This window comes from Polypterus senegalus, chromosome 4 (assembly GCF_016835505.1).
Source record: "Polypterus senegalus isolate Bchr_013 chromosome 4, ASM1683550v1, whole genome shotgun sequence".
NCBI lineage: Eukaryota > Metazoa > Chordata > Cladistia > Polypteriformes > Polypteridae > Polypterus > Polypterus senegalus.
Genome location: NC_053157.1, coordinates 58,706,722 through 58,727,706, shown reverse-complemented (window position 1 = coordinate 58,727,706; position 20,985 = coordinate 58,706,722). Strand labels below are relative to the sequence as shown.

At 38.2% G+C, this 20,985-nt stretch overlaps 1 protein-coding gene across 1 annotated transcript in view; it reads right to left on the bottom strand.

The window, feature by feature from the left end:
- Positions 1-10,045: 10,045 nt before the first annotated feature.
- The window catches only part of LOC120528709 (kinesin-like protein KIN-14I), a 42,321-nt gene continuing 31,381 nt past the window's right edge, over positions 10,046-20,985 (bottom strand). The window contains exons 9-12 of the mRNA XM_039752865.1: positions 20,180-20,340; positions 14,781-14,983; positions 14,254-14,332; positions 10,046-10,093 (exon numbers count right to left, since the gene is read on the bottom strand). Of these exons, the coding sequence (XP_039608799.1) occupies positions 10,046-10,093; positions 14,254-14,332; positions 14,781-14,983; positions 20,180-20,340 (491 nt within the window). The remainder of the gene's footprint in view (positions 10,094-14,253; positions 14,333-14,780; positions 14,984-20,179; positions 20,341-20,985) is intronic.

Here is a 20,985-nt window from a genome sequence, read left to right as displayed (position 1 = left end):
TTTTATATTCAAGCGTCGCATATTCCCGATCGTAATGACACAATACATTTTAAAAGTCTCACATACCATCTTTTGTGCCATCTATTTTTTATTGTTTTACTTTACCTGCTGTCAGGTCCAAGAAGCTCGTAGCGATTAAAAACTGGGATGACGCTTTGCGACCGTCTGCTTTAATGATAAAGTAAACTACGAGGTTAAAGTGGAAATTTCGAGATTAAAGCGAAATTTCCACTTTAATCACAAAGTACACGTTTTTACCGTGTCCTTTATTTTTTTCTCAGTGGCTCAAATATAACGCTATACATTATGTTGCTGTTGTTAAGTTGCAAAAATTAAAAAGTAAAAAAGACATATATAAATGACACAATACATTTTAAAAGTCTCACATACCATCTTTTGTGCCGTCTATTTTTTTTTTTTGCAACTTCACATCGGCAACATAATGTATAGCGCTGTATTTGAACCATTCATCAAACAGCAAAGTGCGCACATCGATCCCCGAAGGATCTCCATAGAGGCTTGCTGTCACATGTAGATAGTAAACAGAGACTCTGACGCCACGTTCCGACTTTTAGCACACTGCGCCCCCCGACTTTTTGCTGGTACTGCAACTCGCGCACGCGTCACGTTCATTTTTGAGGACCTGCTCATAGGACACGTGAAATGAACGCTGGGAACGCGTGGCAGCCATGATGCGGGCGCGTACGCGTTCTGAGCGTGAAGTATAAATGAGCCCTTAGATGTTTAACAGGCATTAAGTTGTGGATTTGCCTGCGAATATGTAGTGGCAGCGTGTCTATGAACTTAATTTAAACTTAAGCTTTACACCTTGCTTTCCTATTGATATGTCTACAAAGGCTTGTTCAGCTTCAGAGGGTTGTTCCTTTCTTACTGCATCAATAAACAGCTCGTCTTCCTCTTTATCTGAGACATCACACACTGCATGCACAGGTTTACCTTTCCCAGTCCTGCAAACTTTAGCTAAGTGGTTCAATTTACCACATTTTCTACACTGTCTTCCTTTAGCTGGACATTGACTTTTTCCACCATGTGCTTTGTTTCCGCAGTAGCTGCACTTATGAATATGTTTGGAGCTCTTGCTTGTTCTCTGTGTACTGCGTTCACAGTCAGTTCTCGGAGTACATGCATCGAAGGTTCTCAGCTGTGCTTGTGCTATCTCGTGCAATCTTGCGATGTCCACGGCTTTATTTAATATTAGCTCAGACCCGGCACTTAAAAGTTTCTCTCGCACTTTCGCTGAGTTTGTGCCAAACACTAGTCTATCCCTGACCATCTCATCTTCGTTTGCATAAGCACAGTCCTTCACCAGGAATTTTAACTCTGTTACAAAGTGATCAAAAGTCTTGTTTATACCCAGCGCCTTCTCATTAAACTTGTATCTTGCGAATATCGTATTCGTCTTAGACATGACAAACGCCTCAAAACGGTCATAATAAGTTTTCAGTACCTTGGCTTCCTCCTGGGTAAGAGTCCATGTGTTAAAAATGTCTCTTCCTTTTTCCCCAGTCCACAGGAGCAGGTAGCTGCATTTCTCACTCTAGTCTTTGCCTTTTAGCGGGTCAGAAAACATCGTGGGAGGCGTGGTGATGGGGGACGCAACTCCGCCTCACACGGCGTCCGAGCTGCAGGCTATGGCCATATATATGTACGTAAGTAGGATTCAGTTATGACCGTTACGCGTAGAATTTTGAAATGAAACCTGCTTAACCTTTGTAAGTAAGCTGTAAGGAGTGAGTCTGCCAAATTTCAGCCTTCTACCAATACAGGAATTTGGAGAATTAGTGATGAGTCAGTCAGTCAGTGAGGGCTTTGCCTTTTATTAGTATAGATATATACTGCGGCACGCGGCTGGGGGTGTCAAGATTGTCAGGAGGCACCTGGAGCACATCCGGGTGTGTATAAAAGAGGACGCCTCCCTCCATTCAAGGGCTGGAGTCGGTTGGAAGAGGGCAGAGCTCGGGAGGAGAGGAAAAGGCGGCCTGAAGAGAGTGAGGCATTGTTGTGAAGAGGCCTGGACTTTGGAGTGATTGGTGCTACGGCACTGGGTTGTGCGTGATCACTTTTGTATATATATTATAAATAAACGTGTGTGGTGCTATAAAATGATGTCTACCTGTTTGTGTTCTGGCTGTTCCCCACTATATATATATATATATATATATATATATATATATATATATATATATATATATATATATATATATATATATAGCTAGCATTTGACACAGTATTGTTTTCACTATTTCTTAACTCACAGGGATTGATATGTAAGACTGGAAATACTGTAAGTAGCATCTCATTTGGAAGTTACACAAAAATATTTTGTTAATTTCTAAACTTCAAAACATGAAGAACAAGTAATTTTATTTTATTTTTAAGTAATGCAATAATCTGTGAGAATGAAATTATACTGCCACTGAATTTATTAGCACAGTTGCTGTCAAGGTGAAGAACATTGTGATTTTATAAGGTATGCAAGATTGGTGAGGTTACAAGTATTTGTGTGAAAAGTGGCCCTGGTAAGTGTTATCATGAACCCATGTGACAGAAAAGTTGGATTTTCCTTTTTTCTTCTAAATTTCAAGACAAATAAATGTTTTATTATATTTAAATGCTTTCCTGGTAAAAACCATTAGTTAACAGATTTACAAGTATGGTCATAAAGTCATGAAAGAAACTAAACCTGTGTTAAAACACTGTCTGCTTTGTTTTGTGTGCAATATTTCAGCATATATTAATATTGTATGTTAAACTTGTGCATTATATTAGTATTGGATTATATAAGCCATTGTGTTAGAACATTTTGTAACTGACATAATGAAGTTTGTGGTTACTGTAAAGGACTCTTGATGTTGATGTTATAGCAGTGCTTAATCTTCCAGGTTTGAGTGATCTATTATGGCAGAATTAAATCTGTTTTGTTCATTTTACACGATATTATTAATTTTTGAGGGAAAGGAGAGAAAAAGAAAGAATTAAAAATAAGGTATTCTATTGATCATTGTAATTGTTAAATGTAAAAAGAGAATTACAAAGAGTTTACATCAAGTTATTTACAGTATATGCTTTAAGTCTTCATGTTTGTACATAATCTGTTTTAACCCAGTATCTAATCTCTTTTTGGCAATTTCCTGTATTTCTTTATGTATTTCTTTCTTTTTGTATGTTTATTGAATTTTATATAATGACTGATTATTACATATGCAAGTAAATGTAAACCATCTTCATGTACAGTAAATATCTATTTCTTTTGTAACTATTTTGGTGGGTTTGTGAAAATGTATTGAAAAAGAAAATTAACATTCATAAACCATCAGTCAAAGCTGACTCAAATTCAAACAGTTGGCTTTTTTCTGTTAAACCAGGGATACTGTATCACCAGGATTAACTAGGCAAGCAGGCAAAGGTTGTACGGACATGGTCTTACAAATGGGACATGATATCCCATGGACCAGTCACTTGGGGCAAACAAAAACAAAAACAGCAAACTGGGTTTCTAAACATTTGGTCCAAGGAAGTAGCCAGTCATTGCAAAAACTATTCAGAATGTCACATTGTAGGGCCTGTAAATAAGTGAGACTAGGCACCTTTGATACCATTACCTGTGACAGAGGAGCAAGAATTGACACAAGTACTATACATTCTGATCCTTTGCAATTATGCTATTAGATAGCCTAAAGCATTTCGCCTAAAGAAGGTTCAATCCATGCAGGTAGCAAATGCCCTAGTGCAACTGTTTTCTCAAGTAGGCATTCCTAGGGAAATCTTAATGGATAAAGGAGTAACCTAACTGATTTAAGATGGATTAAGGGATTGAGAACCACCAGTAAAGCAATGGCCTTGTTGAGCACTTCAGTGTGAGAATGAAGCAAATGTTGAGGAAGTTTGTATCTGAATCAGGAGCTGACAGGAACCAATGGCTTACTTATCAGCCTTTTGCTTGCAGATAATTTCCTCAAGCATCTCAGGCAGACATGTCAAACTCACTACCATTGGTGGGACACTTCGACTGCCATACGTGCGTCAGCGGGCCACACTGTAACAAATACTATTATACTATTACACAAAGTTACTGTAGCTTTCTTTCCAATACTGAAAACTTTAAAAAATGTAACACTTAAAGTTTAAAGAAAAGCAATTTATTTCCATACACTCTCCGTACAACAGTGTACAATTAGAGTCTTAGCCTCTTAGCTAGGTCCCTATATTGTTATATTATATTTATTATATTCATTCTTACAGTGTGAGATCTATTTCTTTTGTCCCGACATTTGGCATCTCTTGTTAGTAACCAGTTTGTCAATATCAGGCTTGAAATCTTGTGTAGCTGCAACTTTTCTGAGGGATGAAAGGTGCTCGACAGTAAGTCTTGAGCGATGTGGGGTTGTGGTAGCTTTCATTAACGAAAACAATTGCTCACAACGGTAAGTGCTTCCGAACATAGACAGTACTCTCGATGCCAACTTACGGATCTGCACATACAAGGGTGGCAGGTAAGCATACAAGCCTGGCACACCAACTTCATTGTATTTTGCCTTCAGAATAGATTCTGACTGCAGTTCAATCAATTCCATTTTGATATTCTCAGGTGCATTCTCAACAATGTAAGAGATCAGCGCAAAGTCCTGTTCATGTGAACTGAAATCATGAAAACGCTCACTGAATTCATTGCTCAGTAATTCAAGTTGGAAAACAAACCCTCCAAAAATCAAATTTTACTTTACTAAGTTTACTTCAAAGTTTATATTGTAAAATAAACCGATATGCAAAAAGCCACCTGACCTACACTAATTTTACAAACTCAAAATCACAAAAATATGTTAATAAACAACTAACCAACTTCTCGCGACCACTTCAGATCTTCAGCTGTAGTCTGCACTAACTGTTCGTTAATATACTAGCACAAAATTACATAAAACTAGAGCAAAAAAAGTTAAAATATGCGAGCTATTACTACTCGTGATGGTCAGTTCTGCTCAGTGGCCAGTCTCAGCAGCCCAGCCAGTAGTGTAGCCTTGCAGTGGCAGCCCTGGGCAGAGAAAGAATCGGTTGCCCCTTTGCCCGCCAATGTCAATATGGTATCTTATGCACGGCGAATGGCCACATCCATTGCGGACACTGCATAGCCGCCTCGTGCTCATGACACGCGTCTAGATTCACGTGTCTGTAACTTGAAAACCAAGTGGCAGCCCATGATATTCTCATTACGGCAGAACGTTATAATACTACATATAGCTTACTGCTTCGACTCTAACGACATTAGTAAATACTAATTAACAAGAAACACAATGTTTATTGGCCACATTCCGTCAGCTGTGTCGCTATTTTCTCTTTCTGTTTTATATTCAATATATATTGGCGTGGTGGCCTCTGTGCAGGTGCACAGTTTGCACATGCCTAAGGCCGCGCCTGCTGCCTGCTGCTGCAGCCTAGCACTTCAGTTGTGACGTTGCGGCTCATTCACTTTGGTCAAGGCTCGTGGCTATACTAGCAGATGATGTTTCTGGTACCGTAATGCCATGGGAAAACACGCTTTTGTCAGAAGGCGGAAGTAAGAAAAGTCAATAAGTAACGTCGAAGATGCAGAATTATTCAATCACAAACGATAGTAATCATTTTGTACAAGTTCAGTGCAAACTAGGATCTGTCTAGATTTCTGTTGCGGGCCGCATACGGCCCAGGGGCCGCGTGTTTGACATGCCTGATCTAAGGGATGCTGTCCCTTTGAAATGGTTTATTGATGCAATATATGAGGACCATTGGCTGTATTAAAGGAGGCACTAGGAGATAGTAACTATGCGGAGCAGATGAACATTCTAAGCTGTATAATTAAAATGAGAGATAAACTTGCATCAGTGTCTCAATTTGTAAAAGGCAATGTGGCCCAAGCACAACAAAAGCATAAACGTTGGTATGATCAAGTTTCTTAAAACTGAACTTACCAACCTGGGCAAAACGTTTTATTGTTATTACCTACTTCTACAAACAGTCTACTAGGTAAGTGCAGGGTCCCTATGAAATAATAGCACAAAAGGTTCAGTTGAACTATGAGGTTTTCATGCCTGACAGAGCTCACCATCAATGACAGATTTTTCCATATTAATCTGTTTAAAGAATGCAAATAAAAGGCTAATACTGGGGTTCAGCTTTTCATTTGCACAGTTTCTGCAAGCGACAGACTCTCAAGTTTGCCTACCAGAGCTGGATCATCTCCGTCCAGAAAGACAAGTGGAAATTAAGCATGTTGTACCAGAGAAGTTTGGAGAGATACCTGATTGGACTAACTTGATTGAACACAATATTTTACTTACCTCTCTTGGTCCTAACTGATAGACATGCAGCAGGGTTCCAACATGTTTACATCAGATCCTTTAGTAGGAATTGCAGGCAACAATCTGACTTGGGAATGTCGAAGCGTCAGTGAATGAGTGGTGCAGTCCCATTGTACTTGAGCCAAACAGGATGGGCAGATTAGGGTTTGTGTGGGCTATTATAAACTAAATGCAGTTTCATCATTTGATCCATATCCTATGCCTAGAGTGGATGAACTGATTGAAAACCTTGATCCATCAAAGTTTCTATCTTGTGCAAAGGATACTGGCAGTTGCCCATGACCAAAGAAGCAAAGCCACTCAAAGCATTCAAGGCACATGGCGGTTTATTTCACTTTAATGTGATGCCCTTTGGACTGCATAGTGCAGCTGCCAACTTTCGGAGGCTTGTGGATGTTGTTTTAGATAAGATAACATTGTAATATATAGTAATTCTTTGAATGATTATGTATGTCATCTTGCAGATATTTTTAACAGGCTCAAACAAGCAGGACTAGTAGTGAATCCCAGGAAATGTGTTCTAGCTCTGAAAGAAGTGTGATACCTAGGGTACACCATAGGCGGAAGAGAAAAAAAATCACAAGTGGATAAAGTTGCCGCTGTTCGGGATTGTCACAGGATTGCTATGAAGAAGCAGGTTTGGTCTTTCCTAGGACAGGATAGTACAGGATGTTCCTGCCCCAGTTTTCAGTACTGGGCATTCCTCTGACAAACCTTCTCCACGAGGTGGGCAAAAAAAAGTGCATTACACTGATAAATGTGGGAAATCTTTTGAAAATGTGATAAATGTAATTTGCAAAGTTCCTGTTCTGAAATGTCCAGATTATAGCTTACCTTTTCATCTACAAAGAGATGCTTCGGGAGAGGGTCTGTCTTGTTAGAGGATGAAGGCAAGCATAGACACCCAATTGTTTGTATCAATTATGTTACTCCACTGGGAAACAAAGTACATCACCATAGAAAAAGAAACTTTGGCAATTAAGTAGGTGGTGGACTCAATAAAGTTCTGCCTTTTAGAACACCCATTTGTCATAAAGTCGGACCATCGTGCATTAGAATGGTTGGCATGGATGAGAGATTCCAATGCCAGGGTCGGCAAGTGGTGTTAGTCATTAGAGCCATACAAGTTTGAAGTTAAGTACGTCCCTGGGGTTCAGAACTGAGTTGCTGATTATTCATTTTGTGTCAAGAACATCGAGAGTGTTGGTTGATATAGCAACGCGTACCCAAAGCATCACACACAGCTGAAACTCGCACAATTCTACACACACAGCAACACAATGACAAATTTATTTTAATTTTTCCAGCAACTGGGAAAGCAGAGCAAAGATATTTAAATAAAATCACTTACTGTTGGTCATCTGCGAATGACTGGGTCATCATACATTTTCCGGCTGGCTTCTCGCAAAGACACAAGCATAAGTCAAGATACAATTTTAAACATGGTGCTTTGGTTGGAAATGGGTAAAGCCGTATTTTTGTTTGTTTTGGGTTTTTTTCCATGTTATTTTTATACATAAAACCATTTGTCTACCAGAAGTATTTGATGTATTATTTTCCTTTATTTTTATTTGTATTTTTTGTGTGCACCGTATATAATCCTGCATTAGAATTTTATTTTTCCAAGAAACTGTTGTAATAAAACTTCTGTTTTTTTTTTTTAACCTTCTACTGGCTTAATGTTTTGTTTTGACGCTGCCTACGTCAACTCCTGGTCCCAGTCAGGTAGCTTGTGACAGCTACTAAAGAAAGTACTGTATATGAAGACAATATTCTATCCATGTTTGTAATAGTCTTAATCTGTGTGTCTCTACTTTGATTACCTACTTGGGGTAAAAGTGAGCTTTACAGAGACTAGCAAAAAAAGCAAGAAATATCCTAAAACTTGGATTTTTCATAATGAAGCAACTCTTAGGGGTGTAAACCTTCCAAAGCATTTGTTAAAAGTAATATTTAAAATGTGATCAGAAATAGGTTACAGCTAGTGCACTGGTAAAGTGTTAGAAAGACTAATGAGCACTATTGGAAATTAAAACCACCTCCATTGTATGCCAGTCAAATGCCTGATCATTCCTTATCTGCAAATTAATGTACAAAATATATGCTTTCATTGTGCATTAATCGTCCATTAATGGTGATGTTTTATTTTGATGTCGACTGCTTCTCCTTGAGAACATATCCAAAGTCTTTGCACACATACCACAATTCTCTGTTGAATTTGTCATTCTTGCACCTTTTTAAAAATTCTTTATTGCACCCTTGGTAATAATGCATAAAAATTGTGTATTTAAAATAATGGCATCCTGCTATTTCTTCTCTTTTTGTGAAGAAATCATCCCATCCATTATTCAGGAAATTGGAGAAAACAGAGTAAAAATGTCTCAGAGTAAAAATCTTGAGACTAAATTGTGAGTTGAAACAGAAAAAAGTTGCACAGATTTGCTGATCTAGAACATTCGTGTTACATTTTACAAGCCTGGGGAAGTTCAGGAAGGCAGACAGAGACTCCCTGGGCATAAGATAAATGCTGTCTCATGGGAGATGGGGGGGGGATTATGGAGAAAGGCACAGAACAGGACTCTAGAACACTGCAAGAGTGAGTATGACTTCAGAAAAGCATAAATATAGTTGTGACTAATTACTTTACAAGCTGTTTGCCATGGCCATAAAAGCAAGAAGGTGATTCTTCTGAAAGTACAGTTGTGGATTATTCATTCTTAAATAAACTGCCTGCTATCGGGACTTATTCTCATTAGGCATGTGTGTCTTGGTCTTCCCATTTTGGTGCACATTACTGTATCCTTTCTTGATTTTGTTGCAGATTGGCAAGAATAAAATGCAGCTTAGCACAGTAACCTACCTTATTGTGTTTTCCTCCTTCTATTATTAATAATATTCTTTACTATTACTATTATATTTTTGTGAAGTCTTAGCATTATTATTAGAAAACTACAAAATGTCACAAAATGTCACCAGTGCCATTTTGCAGTTCAGGGTGTTGTAAAATCGTTCTTTCTGAAACATGAACTGCTTCTTCCCGCTTGGAGTCAGTGAAGGATGCTTCATAAGAACTTCTCATGTCCTACTCAGGGGTCAGACAAATTCTTATCCTAGACAGACTTTTAATGCAATTCCAAAGAGTAATTCTAAGACACTTGATAAATACAAGCACAGATCTCTTCAAGGTTTTTCTTAGATATGCTCATTTTTTGATAACTGGAATGCAAAATTAAATTGCATAATAATATAATAAACTAACCATTTTTCTATTGCCAGCTTCTGCAAAAAGTCAGATTGCATGTTGAAGTGTGCAGAAGCTGCGTAAGCTTTGGTTTTGTCTTTGTCTTTGCAGTTAAAGTGAGCGCTCTTCTGTACTGTGATGAGAAGTTGTTATGTTGTTTTCATATATGCCATGGACTAGGGCCCTGTCCAAGGGATTGTTCCTGCCTTGTGCCCAGTGCTTGCCGGGATAGGCTCCAACCACCCACAACACTGGTATACTTTCAAATTACAAATAAAAATGATATGATAATAGTATAAAATTTTACATAAATACATTTTTGCACAATGCAGGGCAACAGTAAACACAAGCAATTTATTTAATGACCTATAAAATAATATAAATTATAAACAGCAATATCAAAATAATCAAGTCATCAACACACTCAGAATGTGCAATAATTTTCCATTGCTTAAATGTCATCTTCTACTGATTGTCCAGACTTTAATTTTAATATTATCTGTGGGGAAAAAAAGGAATGTTTTTGTGAATCGTTCTTTAATTTGTAAATAAACTGCTCAAAAAATTAAAGAAACACTTTGAAAACACATCAGATCTCAATGGGGAAAAAATCCTGATGGATATATCTACTGATATGGACTGGGTAATGGGTTAGGAACAAAAGAAAGTCACATCATTCGATGGAAATGAAAATTATCAGAGGGCTGAATTCAAAGACACCCTGAAAATCAAAGTGAAAAAATGATGTGGCAGGCTAGTCCATTTTGCCAAAATTTCATTGCAGCAACTCACAATCATACTCAGTAGTTTGTATGGCCCCCACTTGCTTGTATGCATGCCTGACAACGTCAGGGCATGCTCCTATTGAGATGGGGGATCTCCTCCCAGATCTGGACCAGGGAATCACTGATCACTTGGACAAACTGAGGTGCAACCTGGTGGCGTCAGATAGACCGAAACATAATGTCCCAGAGTTGTTCTATTGCATTTAGGTCAAGCGAACATGTGGGCCAGTCAATTGAATCAATTCCTTCATCCTCCAGGAACTGCCTGCATAATAATAATAATAATAATAATAATAATAATAATAATAATTATTTGCATTTATATAGCGCTTTTCTCACTACTCAAAGTGCTCAGCAATTGCAGGCTAAGGGCCTTGCTCAAGGGCCCAACAGAGCAGAGTCCCTATTGGCATTTTTTATGGGATTCGAACTGGCAACCTTCCGATTGCCAGTGCAGATCTATAGCCTCAGAGCCACCACTCCGCATACTGTTGCCACATTAGGCTGGGCATTGTCATGCACCAGGAGGAACCCAAGACCCACTGCACCAGCATAGGGCCTGACAGTGAGTCCAAGGATTTCATCCCGATACCTAATGGCATTCAAGGTGCCGTTGTCTAGCCTGTAGAGGTCTGTGCGTCCCTCCATAGATATGCCTCTCCAGACTGTCACTGACCCACCACCAAACCGGTCATGCTGAACGATGTTACAGGCAGTATAATGTTCTCCACAGCTTCTCCAGACCCTTTCACATCTGTCACATGTGGTCAGGGTGAACCTGCTCTCATCTGTGTAAAGCACAGGGCACCAGTGGTGGACCACCTAATTTTTGTATTCTATGACAATTGCCAATCGAGCTCTACGATGCCAAGCAATGAGCACAGGCCCCATTAGAGGGTGGCAGGCCATCAGGCCATCCTCATGAAGTATTTTTCTGATTGTTTGGTCAGAGATATTCACACCAGTGGTCTGCTGGAGGTCATTTTGTAGGGCTCTGGCATTGCTCATCCTGTTCCTCCTTGTCCATAGGAACAGATACCAATCCTGCTGATGGGTTAAGGACCTTCTACGGCCCTGTCCAGCTCTCCTAGAGAAACTGCCTGTTTCCTGGAACCTCCTCCATGCACTCGAGACTATGCTGAGAGACACAGTAAACCTTCTGGTAATGGCACGTATTGATGTGTCATCTTGGAGAAGTTGGACTACCTGTGCAAACTCTGTAGGGTCCAGGTATCGCCTCATGCTACCAGTAGTGACACTGACCTAAGCCAAAACTAGTGAAATAAAACAGTCAGAAAAGATGAGGAGGGAAAAATGTCAATGGCCACCACCTGTTAAACCATTCATGTATTGGGGGTCGTCTCATAATTTAATTAACACCAAAGCAGCTGAAACTGATCAACAACCCCCTCTGCTACTTAACTGACCAGATCAATAGCCTGGAAGTTTCATTGACTTGGATCAGTCAGTCATCGTTCAACCCGTTATATCCTAACACAGGGTCACGGGGGTCTGCTGAAGCCAATCCCAGCCAGCACAGGGCACAAGGCAGGAACAATCCCCGGGCAGGGTGCCAGCCCACCACATGGCACACATACACATGCCCACACACCAAGCATGCGAACTAGGGACAATTTAGGATCGCCAATGCACCTAACCAGCATGTCTTTGGACTGTGGGAGGAAACTGAAGCACCCGGAGGAAACCCACACAGACACGGGGAGAACATGCAAAGTCCATGCAGGGAGGACCCGGGAAGCGAACCCAGGTCTCTTTACTGCGCCACCGTGCCACCCCTGATTAAGAAGTGTTCCTTTAATTTTTCTGAGCAGTATATAATACGTGCAGCCATTTATGTATTTGAAACAAACTTTTTGATCAGTATTACTATTTTGGTACACAAAATGCAAGTCTTTACACTGTCTTACTTTAACTCTGGTTGAATCCTTGTTAGATGTTTGTGTTGAAGCTGTAATGGCTGTAGTGTGTGTGTGTCTGTCATGCAATGGACTGGTGACATGTCCAGCCAGAGTTTGTTCCTGCCTTGTACTCTATGCTAGTTGGGATAGGCTCTAGTTAAGCACGAGTCTGGTCTGGATTAAGCAGGTTAGAAAATTACATTATATTTGTTAATTTCTTTTTTTGTCTATTTTTAACAGTTTGTTCTTTTTTTGTAACTTTTTCTTTGATATCTTGTAAAGCACTTTGAGCTACATCTTTTGTTTGAAATGTGCTATAGAAATAAAGAAAAACTCAAAAACAAACAAACATTGTATATATACAAATCTGAATTTAAAATTCTAGTGCTGACATGTTATATGTTGATCAGACATGAAAGGAAGACTTTCACCATATCAACTACATGTGACTCTTATATTACTATACTACTATTACTACTGCTACATTGAAATCATATTTTAAAAGGCCCAAGAAAACCTTCACGTTTTGTAGGCTCTGAGAAAAATGTGAGATGAGAAAGAATATTTTGTACTTTTTAATTCTTATCTACGTGCAACAAAAACTACACTGATATGTAACTACAGCTACAAAGTAGAGAAAGGTTCCAATGGCTATGGTACAGAGATTCACTTACTGCTCTCTGACATCTGTACCAAACTGCAACTGACTGTCCCAATGTAATCTTTATAGGACCTGACATGGCGAAGGGAATGTAATGTAAAATGTTGCCATTTGAATATATAAAGGCGACCTACTTCATATCTTCTACTTTCCATATTAGTTTAATGGATGTATCTGAGGTTATATGGTGTTCAAATTTAACAATGTAACACAATTAGTACAACAGAAATTGTTAGAAAATGATATTATGTTTATTAATTCTTTTTTTTATCTATTTTTAATTGGTTTTTCTTTTCTTGTAAAATTTTCTTTGAAATCTTATAAAACACTTTGAGCTACATCCTTTGTTTGGAATGTGCTATAGAAATAAAAAAATAATAATAAATAAACATTGTATATATACAAATCTGAATGTAAAATTCTAGTACTGGAGTAGTGGATCAATTTCTTTTTCCATCTTATAACTTTATAAGTCATTTAACTTACTGTCATAAACTGGAGAGTCTCAGATAAGGAAATTAAGTTTGCATGAGCTGGGAGTTTCAGTTTGCTTATGAAAAAGAAGAAGTGCTGTTAATTGATGAGAAAACAGATGTGTGACCAAACTCAAATCGACTGTCATCCAGTTTTAAGTCATCAAATACAGTAGATGATAGATAGATAGATAGATAGATAGATAGATAGATAGATAGATAGATAGATAGATAGATAGATAGATAGATACTTTATTAATCCCAAGGGGAAATTCACAGTAGAATTGCAGTTTAACCTTTTCATGCTTATTTTACTGTGCTATTGTTTTTTTAAAAAAAGAAAGTATTAGCTCGAGCAAGAGCAATTTGTTTAGACACAAAACTTTTAAACAAATGTTCTTACTACAGCTAAAGCTGACTCAGTTCTGATTTTTGTATCATGTCTGATTTTTTTTCCAAATGATCCAGTTTTGTCAGACAAATGTGACCTAAATACCTGACATTATCTCAGAGCAGGATGTCTCTGAATTTGTCAGCTGATTATGGCAAGATTAAGAAAAACAAAAACAAATTGTATGTGTTGCTTTGTTTTATGTAGCTCTGATACTACACAAATAAAGCTGTATAATTTATCCATTCTAGTAAAGTGCCTTGGGATGGTGTTTGATATAAATTGGTTACAAGTAAAATAAGTTTTGTAAAGCCACAACATTCTATTCTGGTGAACAAATGAGCAGTTTCTATCTTTAGATACAGTAGTAGTTAATTCTGTTTCCCTATAATTCATTACCAACATGTAAAACATTACAGAGCATACATACCTCTTTAAGCCGAGCTATTTCCTTACTTTCAATATTTTTCACAGCATTATTGGTTATTGCTTTAACACGTGTGGCATAGCTGAAGACATACAGAAAAACAGCATTTCAGTTAGCAATGTTCATAACACCATATGATACTAAATGTTTGTGAACGTATCAATATTGTTCAAGACATTATTCTGAGAAAAAGTTGCATTTTAAGTTGCATGTTTATACTTAAGTGAGACAGAACTTTTAACATTTATTTAACTCATGATGCACTTTTTAAAATCACATTAACATTCTTATAGTTGCTGGTTACTTTTAAGGTGCAGTGCCCCTTGAATTGTGTTACTTAATATATCAATAAGCCAGACTCTTACTATAAATTTATGTCAGGGCAGTGATCAGAATGTACAATTACAAGACTTAGTAAGTAATAGAAATATTTTTATTTTTACATGTTGTTGTTACATAATGTGAATTTCTGAATTCATTTTCACGAATTAGTGGATGCAGTGAAGAAATCTCTTTTTAAAACCACTTACACCAGTGAAATGATAGTTTCTTCTGCATTGTAGTCTGCTGGAGAGATGTTGACAAACATAAGTGTTTTTGCATTTCCTCCCAGGGAGTCTTGCATGAGCTGAGTCAGCTTGTTATTGCGATACGGTATAAATGACTGCTCAGTTGAAAGGGCAAAGATGACATCACTCAGAGCACTTAGCGACTTATTGATGGAGTTTGCTTCCTATAATTCATAGAAAAGTAGACAAATGAGTACTTTAAAGAAATGGGGGTCCTCCCAATATAGATGGTTGAAGCTTGTCACTAAATGTCCTTCAAACTCTTCAAAATATATTTTTTGAATATAAGCCAGAGAGCTCTTTTCTTTGTATTAACATCAGCTAAATACGTCAACATACTGTGACTTTAATGTTGGAAAAACATCATAACATTTAATTTATATTAAATTCATCTAACCTCTGAGCAGTATGTAGGTAAGAATTTCAGATTTAACCCTAGCTAAAAATATGTTGGTCTTTTATTAGCATTCACTCTCTCTTCCTTTGTTGTTTTCTTGCTTTCATTTATACTTAATCAATTTACTTTCCTCCATCTCAAGCTTCCTGTCTGGAGTGGGAAAAGCTTTTTAACTTTTATTTTCTAATATTAAACCATGTCCCTCACTTGAAAAAACAGATGAGGTTACATTTTCTATACTGGTAACATTTTAGATTAGATATTACAAAACTGCATCTATTACTCACTTACTCTTATTCTTTTGGCCTTCAAAAACTTATGAAACATAAGTAGATGTGGAGTGTGGCATGTTGACATGACAATAAAATTACTTGTTAATATGAAGGATTCACAAGTCTTATACTAAGTATGTAAAATAAAGAGACATGTGTCTCAGTTATGCCACCTCACGTCATTCTAAAGTGACATTTTATTATTTGGTGACATTGCAGAGATGAATTACACACTTTACTGATGCTTTCTTTATGTTATGAACACCCAAACAAGTGTATGTTAAGGTCTGGTTACATAATAGTAAGCGAGTAATAGATGCATTTTTACAGTACCTAAACTAAAGTGTTACCTCTATATTATTATATAATATAGATATATATATATCATAATATAGAAAATGTTATATATAATTAGTGTATCGATTAACATATACAGCATAGTTACAAAAGCAATTAAGCATTTTGAGTTCTTAATTACAAAAGAAAATTCATTTTGGTTTTATCATTTAAATTCTCCTAGGATTTGAGAAAGTTCCATCGTTAGAATTGAAAGAGCCACGGTGTATTCTGGCAGGGATGAAGTACCTCTAGATGAAACATGCACCCATCACAATCACACACTCATCCACATCAGACCATTCTTTAATAAATGTAGCAAACCCACTTCGTCCAGGTTTGAATAATGCACGGCAAAATGTATTCCGGCAGAATACTATGCTAGATCAGAATTAATTCACAATAAATAAATACATTCAATTTATTGGGCAAACAACCATATTTAGTAACTTCAATGGACATCCAAAATGAGCCCTACCCATGCCACTTAGTGAAATCCTAGAACCACATGGATTTCTCCCAGCCAATCAGCGAAGATCAGGCTATGTCACATTGAGACACATCATGGAATCTGATAAATCAGCAGTGGGCCACAGCATTTCAAACTTCCATGTTCTTCTGGAATGTGCGAAGTATGGCAGTGCACTCCTATCTACTACCACACCTACAGTCCTAACATTGAAACTAACAATGGTATGTTGATGAAGCTTGCACATTATATGACTGAATAGTTGTGCTAAATGTTGAGATAGGTATTGTTTGCATAGGATTTCTAGAAAGTAGTGAAATTATTGGCAAATATTTAATCATACACCTTGTTCACCTAAGAATACCACAAGTGACGGTAAGTCTATTTTTAGACATACAACGATGCGTCTAATAAGCTGTACGTAGGGTATTTTTTTTTATAAATAACAAACTATAATGTGGGTGGCACGGTGGCATAGTGGTAGCATTGCTGCCTCGCAGTAAGGAAACCCGGGTTCGCTTTGGCGATCCGAAATTGTCCCTAGTGTGTGCCCTGCGATGGGCGACAACCTGCCCGGGGTTTGTTTCCTAACTTGTGCCCTGTGTTGGCTGGAATTGGCTCCAGCAGACCCATGTGACCCTGTAGTCAGGATATACCAGGTTGGATAATGGATGGATGGAAATTATAATGTAGGACAAAGTACTCAATAGTGCATTGGATGTTGCCACAGATTGGTATAACATTATACAGTAATCCAGTGAGAAATTTAATCCATTTATAGAATTTTTCAAGCTGGCTAAGGCTTTGTACTTCAGACCCTGAGGTTTAGGGTTCACTGTGTGATCCCGAGCAAGTCACTTCACCTGCCTGTGCTCAAACTGGAAAAAGAAAAGAAATGTAACAATTTGTATATGAAATGTTGCAAATCGCTTTGGAAAAAGACATTGGCTAAATAAATAAATGTAAATGTATAAATAGTGACATATGCTTAATTTTAGCCAGGTTTATTATTATTAATGTATTAGTTGTGTATTATTTTTTTTATTATACTGTATTGTTATTGTTATTAGTTAAATGGCATATATTGGTGTTTATTTTTACTATGAGCCTTATTACTGATAAAATTGATTTAACAATTCAATACTTGTGATTTATTTATTTTTTTCTGCTTGAATTATAAGAAAAATAAGTGGTACCACCAGTACTTCTAATGCTATTTTTCACTTCTTATTGTATATTTACAATTAATATGTCAATATTCTTCATTTTCAGTAGATCTACACTTTACTGTTACATTTTTTCATTTACAAATAACTCAAAGTGAGCTTAATATCGACTCATAAACGCACTGTTTTCTTTTGCAGCCATATATCTGGCTCTTTTACAGAAAGAGGGAGACTGCTGTTGTACCAGCCCACCCCACCATCTGTGACAATGAAGGCTCCAAGGAAGGAGACAATAATGTGTCAGACTCCGAATTCATCCCACCCACCTACAACCTGGCCTCTCCGGGCCCAAGTGACATGGGCCCCTCTGACAAGAGGAAGTGCATGCAGCCTGCAGTAGAGGTATTGAGGATGAGGATGAAAATGACGATGAGCATGAGGACAAAGGCCAGCCAGCACTACAAGCCAAGAGGCCCTTCAAGAAGAGGAAGCCAGCAGCCAGGCTAACCATCTAAAAAAAGGTTGACCTGGGCAACCCAGCCCTGCCTGAATACCTGCATTCACCCCCTGACTTTGTTGCAGCTCCATTCAAGTACTTCAGCAGGTTCTTTGGCTCCCAAATCTTCAAGCATATAATGTACCAGACCAATTCATATGCAGCCCAGAAGGACTTCAACACCACTTTCTTCTAAGAGGTTCATGCTGATGAAGAGGCCTGTCCACTTCAACAATAACACCTAGATCCCTGCCACCATTGACCGATTTTTAAAGATCCAGCCACTGATTGGCCTCCTGATTTAAGCCTTCAAGAATGAGACACAGACCCCCAAGCAGTCTGTGGATGAGGTCATGGTTGCCTACAAAGACAAGAGACCTGGCAGCCTGATGCTGTACATCAAGAACAAGCCAATTAAATGGGGCTTCAAGTTGTTTGCCAGGGCTTTTGAGGATGGCTTCATTCATGACATGGTGCTATACCAGGGGGAGACTACTCTGCAGGCCCACAGTGTCCTCCTAATACTTGAACTACAGCCATGGGTGCCACCAGCCAGATGGTCTTCTTTCTAGCCAGGGCCATTTTCTCTTCCACCACCACAGCCAACTCCTTAACTAGCCTGGAGATAGTATGGTACCTCAAGGACAAGAACTGCAGGTACATGGGGACAAACTGGGACAACAGAATAGGAAAACCTCCAATCAAGTACATCAAGGAAATGGAGAAGAATCCTGTCCCTCATGGTATGTGCGACTATATTGCCAGTGACGAAAGGGTCCTGGCCCTCAGGTGGAAGGACAATAAGATTGTGACTCTCCAGTCAACAGATATGGGGGTGGAGCCCATTTCCTCAGTCTGCCAGTACTGCAGTGACACCAAGAGGAAGGAATATGTGAACTGCCCTGCTGTCTTTAAAAGCTATAATGCCAACATGAGGGGTGGCATGGACAAGAGTGACATGCCGGTCCCCCTCTACCATACCTTCATGAAATCCAAGAGGTGGTACATGCAGATGTTTGCATATGCAACTGGTGTCTTTGTAGTCTACAGGTGGGACTGCAAAGCTGTTGCTATGGATGGCCCATTACTAAAGAGGTTCAAGATTGAAGTGTTCAGGAGTTCCAGCAGCAAGAAAGCAGTCACATCTCACCTTCGAAGAAGCTCAGCATTTCCAGGCAGCTACAGAACTTCTTATGATGTCCCCAAGCCTGTCCAGGGATGCAGCATCCACACCTCAGATGATTCTATGCAGTTTGACCTATCCCTGCTCCATGCACCTTTCTACACCAACTGCCAGACCTACAAATACTGGAGTACCATGAAGCAGCTTCCTAAGTGATTTGGATTAGAATGGACTTTGATACATTTGTGAAATTTGACAGAAAGCAAGAAAAATGTACCTAACAAGAAAAAATGTCAGCTGTATGTTTTCCCCCTTTAAAGCCTGCAGATGTAAATGTATATACAAAGCATTGCATGAAGTGGATATGCAAAAATGCCAAAACCCTAAGCGCCTTAGTTACAAATGTCACAACACTGTTTCTATGGCGTCCAAATTAGAAATTCAAGTGTCACTATCTAAGACTGGTGTTTCTCTCTTTTTGAGTTTGCAACACTGTGATCAAATTGTGCTAGTTTCAACAGTGCAACTGAGGGCCAACAGAGCAGAATGGATAACCAAGAGGAGATCCGGTATGTTTCTAAGAGTGGCAGTCAACAGCGCTTGCCAATCATTGAGGTTTGTTTCTTCCTTGAGTTTTGCCAAAGTTTCATTTTTGAATTTTACAATGTGATCATGTCTCTTTTTTCCTGTTCAGGACACTGTCCCACCTTCAGTCATCCATTCACCCTATTAGTTACTGGTGCTATTTGCGTGGCTCATTAATCATTTTCTCTGCATCCTTCGATCATGTAAAGCATGCTCTCAACAAATCTGAGATCATGTATGTTAGCATAATATTAATAACTATCAAAAAAGTAAACAAAACATGTCAGATAATTTTTTTCTATAATGTCACCAAATTTCACTCAAATCCATCAAGGTATTTTGAAGATTTTGGGGTATTTACGTTTTGGGGGGGTTGCCTCTAAATATTGATATATCAAAATGTTCTGTCTTAGAGGCTACCTACTGCCCTAGATGTACCATCCTTCCAAATTTCAGCTTTTTATCTAAATGGGAAATAGTGTTTTGTTCAAACGTATATATATATATAGATGAGACCTTCAGCTGCTCAAATTTTGCTCCGGTTTTTGCAGCCCTTTCACTTCCTGCTAAATCAACAAGACTCAGTTTTCCATAAGTTATGCTTCCATTGGTGAGGTTAGTGCTTTCAATTAGGACCCCAATGATTAAATGGGACCGTGAGCTTTCAGCATTCATTCCTGTAAAAAAAAAAAGAGTAATATAATGACTCATAAACACTCGAGTATAAATATTTTCCTTATAATTGCTTTAAAAAATAATCCATCAAACAATTAGTTTAACATTTGTACACCTAGATTGCTTAGAACCTATATATAAAAGCTGGTATGGTAATAGCACATTGACTGTTGCATTGTTTAAAGATTTTTCCTCAACTTGAAAGAAGACCAGTATTGTCTACACTCTTGTTGACTCAGTAATTAGCCTGACTGTTTTATAGTTCCATTGACCTGGATTGAGTGATGGTTAATTGGCATTTTTAAATAGTCAGACTGGTCTAGTAAGAACACGAATGCCTTTGCTTATGAGTCTTATCTGTGAACACTTGAGATTTATCCATGGGTGGTTCCTGTCTTGTTTCTGTTGCTGTCTGGATGGACTCAACCTCCTAATTTTATTTAATAATTGACTAAACCCATTTGAAACTGGATGGAAACACTGTTATCTGAACACTGTATTTTCAGATCCATTCAATCTGTGCAGCATCTAGCATAAGGCCAGAAAAAACACGCAAATGTTAAATCTATTCAACAGTGTTAACAGAAAAAAACTGAAATAGCATAAACATCACAACCAAAATTTGGATTTTTGCTTTCTGTGGTAAC